This window comes from Panicum virgatum, chromosome 8N (assembly GCF_016808335.1).
Source record: "Panicum virgatum strain AP13 chromosome 8N, P.virgatum_v5, whole genome shotgun sequence".
Lineage (NCBI taxonomy): Eukaryota > Viridiplantae > Streptophyta > Magnoliopsida > Poales > Poaceae > Panicum > Panicum virgatum.
In genome coordinates, this window is record NC_053152.1 from 50,493,472 (window position 1) to 50,498,408 (window position 4,937).

Consider the following 4,937-nt stretch of genomic DNA (forward strand, 5'->3'; position numbering starts at 1 on the left):
TTATGTGCATACTATGTTTGCGAAAACATGCACAATGGAATTGGTCCTCGGAAGAGCTTAGCAGAATGGCAGCGAGAAGTAAGTAGAAAACTTGTCAATATTTCAACTCTTATTGTAAAAAATTATATTAAATATTCCTACTTTTCTATAGGTCGAGAAGATGCGCGATGAACTTATACCAAAGGAAAGGCTTCTGGCGGTTCAAGAAGCCTTGTGCGGATTTATTAATGATGAGGTCCTCGACGTACAAGGCGAATTCTACTACGACGGAGTGTCGTACATCAACAATAAAAGCAAATATGATAACATTGTGTAAACTTGAGGCACTTTGTGAATTTGTAATATGATAACATGACGCGTATGTAAATATATGTATATGTCAATGCATTTCTATTTATGTGTATGCATATATTTGTGAATTACTTTATATATTTGGGACCAATATTATGCAAATTAGTATATATTTATATTTATTAGTGTAATTGAAATGAAAGTATATTTGAAACAAAAGTAGAATAGAGATGGAAAAGAAATGAGGACTGAAAAAAGGACCTTTTGTCTCGGTTGGTAACACCAACCAGGACAAAAGGGTGCGCCAGCCACGTGGCGCTGGCAACACTTTTGTCCCGGTTGGTGTTACCAACCGGATAAAAGGGTGTCTTTTGTCACGGTTGCCAGACCCGGGACAAAAGGGGGAGGGTCCCCGGCCTGGCGTTCTCGGTTGGGAAACCGGGACAAAAAGGGTTTCCCAACCGGGACAAATTAAGGTTTCTGTAGTAGTGTGAATTAGCAACGGACCATGAGTACATTTCTCTTCATGAGTGGGGGAATCAAGAGCACCATGCCAGCTCTAGTAGCATTTGTAGGGAATAGGAAAAAATATGTATACAATGCGCATTTGAACTATGTATTCTAACGTCTAATGATGCTCTATGATAATGTTTTATTTCCAAATGATTTAATTTTGTATGAGTAAGTATTTATATTTATGAAACATGTTCCATGTCTCCATCAGTGTGACATTCGATCGTGAACAACCTTGATAGACCAAAATTTGTGGCAATCCAAATTTTAAAATATAGCGGGAAACAGAATAAAAAATTAACTTCAAATCCTCGGCTGCAATCACAATGGTTCTTCGTAAAAACAGAGATAAGTTGAATTTTATTGTGTTTCGTGTTCCTTCGCGCGAGATCGATCCCCAATTCCTCCTCTTGATTATTGTGCACTGTACAAAAATTGTATTTTATTTGCTTACTACCGGCAATAGCACTACTACCCGATCTTTGCTACTACCTCAACCCACAATGTTTATTACTGGCTGGCCCACCAGCATTTATTGCCTATTACTATTTTTTCCCAGCATGGTGGTTGCCCTAAGGCTGAGGAATGTCCTGATAATGAAAATCCTCTCTCGTCCTATAAAACTCTCCATTCTCTATCATCATATATAATGGTACTGTTATATCTGCAACTTTAATGATGTGGCATAAAAATTAATACCCATAAAACTCTTGGGAAACCCATTGAGAGTGGCCTAATAGTGGTAGCTGCAGTGTTGGATGAAAAGGCCGGGCTGCTCAGTGTGCTCGGCGGGAATGAAATAAAAACACTGGTGTGCATATGCACTAGCTAATGCACTCATGTATATATGTTCAGTTTCAATCATTGCCTGATGGTGGGCCTGTAAAATCCAGCTTTTCAATTTATGCGTGCCTCAAGGACAAGCGGTCTGTGCATGTGCATGCTCTCTACTCTGGCCTCAAGGTCTTTGCGCCACTGTATGTAAGCATTTTCCCCCCTCTGAGATGACATGTACAGTGTATAATACTGGTATTTTTTTTGGGGGGGGGGGGACTAAGACATAGATATATTAGTGGTAATATAGTTTCTGGTGGATAGAGAAACCCAAAACAACAAGAGGTAAAGGTAGCCATTCTGATCATATGAATTTTCAAATTGGTCCACCACCTGACTCCTCATGGATTTCCTTTTTTTCTTTAAAAAGAACATAAACGGCTACATTGAGCACTACACAGTGAGTGCTAGACACTTTTTATTATGATGATCTTTCTGCAAGTATATCTATCTCAGACACAGCAGGATGCTTATTGAAAAGCTTGTTTCAGATGTAAAACATAATCCTGCACTTGGACCCGTATACAAAGCTACATGTTTGTACAGTGAAGATGATTGAAAATATACTACTAGATTGTGGAGAGAGATCGACACATATAGGAGGACCACACGGCTGTACGATTCATTAAATACCCTTTGTCTGTATGCGTACCTGTTAACCTGTATACATCTGCAGTTATACGGTTGGTGAGAAGCTGCTGAACAATGAGCTGAAGCATTGTTTGCTTCTGCACTTCATTCAGCATGTGAAGCGTGGTGGTCTGTATTAGCAGCTACGCCCAAGCTGGGACCAGCAGACAAGGACATGTCGTCCCTCGCCACCTACAAAATCATTTATTTCCTGAATATTTTGAGATATCATGTATCCAGTGGAACAGTAGCCGGATGGAATGGAAGATCACAATGCAAGGGCCCAGTGCAATGGATTATTGATGAGCCTAGTAAGTGCTAGTAGCATGCACGTTAGTGCAATGGATTATGTCTAGCATGTGTTGGTAAGTAGATAGATCATAGCCCTTGTCTCGAGATGATTAAAGTCCTAAACTCCTGCAAAAGTAAAGCTAGATCGAGCTTATGCACTGAACTGAGACTAGTTGCGAATTAGTAGTTTTCATTTTCAGTGTCACTGCGGCAACGGCAGGTAGAATCAGTTGTTTTTGCAAGCTGCTTATGAAAATCAGTAGAGTTTTTATCGGTCAATCCCGGCGTCAGTAATATTTTGCTGGTGAGAATCTTGGGCGCCACGGGCCAGTGCACCTCCCAACGATCGAAATTTCAGACAGAGTCACCAACATCATCAGAAAACAATTCAGAGAACCGAGTTGGGGGTTTTCTAGAGTATAACTAACACGGAGGATGGTGGATTCTCTGAACCCTGATTAGCTAACCTAAGCTAATCCACGGCATCAGCATCCGCAATCCAATCCATGACTTGCTCCAAATCCAGACACCTCTACTTTATTTTTTATTCTTATATGATGCTCTCCCTCTCCATCTGTCCTTAAAGACAATCTTTGCTTGGCTTTTGCACAAGCAAACAGCACAAACACGCTCACCCTCTGAGGTCTCACTCAGCACCACCACCTCCCCCATGTGATGTGAAGCCGTCCCCTGTCTCCTACCTCCAGCTTCTCTCTCCTCTCTCCTTCTCTCTCTTGGACGCGGAGCCCTCCTCACCTTATCACCAATTCACCATACAAGTCAGTAGTCACTGCTGCATTTGTTTCGGTGCACTCTGTCTCCTCTCTGTGCTTGCTGCTCCTTTTTGCTCTGTCGCTCTGGTTTGCTCGGTCCTCTTCTTCCTCGCTGGAGCTGCTCCCCTCACCCTGGTTTGGTTTGGGTCAACTGTCTCTGCTCTTTCCTCTTCCCCTGCTCAGCTCTTTTATTGCTCCCACTGTTGCAGCTGTTCTTGGCAGGTTTCTCTGTTCCCACCGGTGGTTGTTGCTGTTGTTGCAGTTTCTAACCGTTCTTGGTTGCTGACTGTCAGAACCAAGGTGGAGAAATCCTGACTGAGTTTTGTGGATTCAGCAGCTCCCCTGCCCTGTGTCAATCTCTGAGTAAATTCTGAGATTTTGAGCAGCAGGAGAAGAATCTGACTGACCTGGTTTCTCTTACCAAAACAAGCAAGCTTTTTGAGGCTGCATCCAGCTGTTCTTTCTTTCTCTTGCTCCTCTGTTCTTTGATTCTTCCCTACCTCCCTCCAATGGTGGATCCCAACTAGTAGCTTGCTTCGAAGAAGAAGGGAAAAGATGCGAGCTTTAAGTAGAATTGGTGTTGGGCTCGCGGTGGTGTCGGCGCTCCTCCTACTAGCGCTCACCGCCGAGCTTTACTACATCTTCGTGCACAAGCGCCGGCTGCGCCGGCGCGCCGCCGCCATCTCCGACGCGGCCTCGTCCCCGTCCTCGTCCTCCCGCGAGCTGCTCCAGCTCTTCTGCTTCAAGAAGCCCCCGGCCCTCGCGTCCACCTACGCGGTCCAGGAGCCGGCCGCCGTGTCCGTGGCCGTCGGCGGCGATGGAGAGGAGGACGATGACGAGACCGTGGAGGCTCAGCTGATGCGGCTTGGCAGCGTCGTCGGCCCCACGCGGCTGCTGTTCACCATCAAGGAGGAGACCCGGGAGGACCTCGAGTCCGACGACGGCCGCAGCAGGAGCCGCAGCCTCGGCGAGCTGCTGCATTGCTCCGAGACGCCGCCGTTCCTCACGCCGGAGGCCTCGCCGGGGCCGACGGCGGCGATGGACAACTCCTACAACCCGCTCTTCGAGTCCCCGGCGGCGAGCCCGGGCCCGGGCCCCACGGTGTCGCCGCCACCCAAGTTCCAGTTCCTCAAAGACGCGGAGGAGAAGCTGTACCGCCGGGCGCTGGCCGAGGAGGCGATGAGGGCGCGGAGGTCGCCGCCGCCACAGACGACGTCGCCGGTCGCCGGCGAGGAAGAGGGCGGGTACATTACCATCGTTGTGGGGAAGAACAACCGGGTCATCCCCCTGCCTTCACCGACCACAGCCGGCGGTGGCCATCAGTGAGGGAGTTGTCCATATAAATCAGAGGTTTTGCTGGATTAACTTGCTCGGTACAGCTGCTACCTCCTGTGTTTCAGTGTTCTAGTGTAGCTCTTGTGATGTAAACTTTCTTCTTTTTTTTGTTTGGTCAATGGTCTTGTGATCATGCCAAATTGGATGTATATAACATCAAAGTGATGAGGAATTGATAATTTCAGATAAATATGCTTTTTTCTTCTTATTCTTTGTCAATTTGTGACCTTGTGAGGTGTTAGTTTCTGTAGAAATGTTTAGCTTGGTGCA

At 46.2% G+C, this 4,937-nt stretch overlaps 1 protein-coding gene across 1 annotated transcript; it reads left to right on the plus strand.

The window, feature by feature from the left end:
- The first annotated feature begins 3,142 nt into the window (after positions 1-3,142).
- On the plus strand, positions 3,143-4,937 carry LOC120686742. Its single transcript, XM_039968948.1, has one exon. The coding sequence runs from the start codon at positions 3,888-3,890 to the stop codon at positions 4,656-4,658; it is 771 nt and encodes a 256-aa protein (XP_039824882.1). The 5' UTR covers positions 3,143-3,887; the 3' UTR covers positions 4,659-4,937.

What these genes read in the sequence shown, in the direction of transcription:
- LOC120686742 (XM_039968948.1), top strand. Translation starts at nt 3,888, where the DNA reads ATGCGAGCTTTAAGTAGAATTGGTGTTGGGCTCGCGGTGGTGTCGGCG.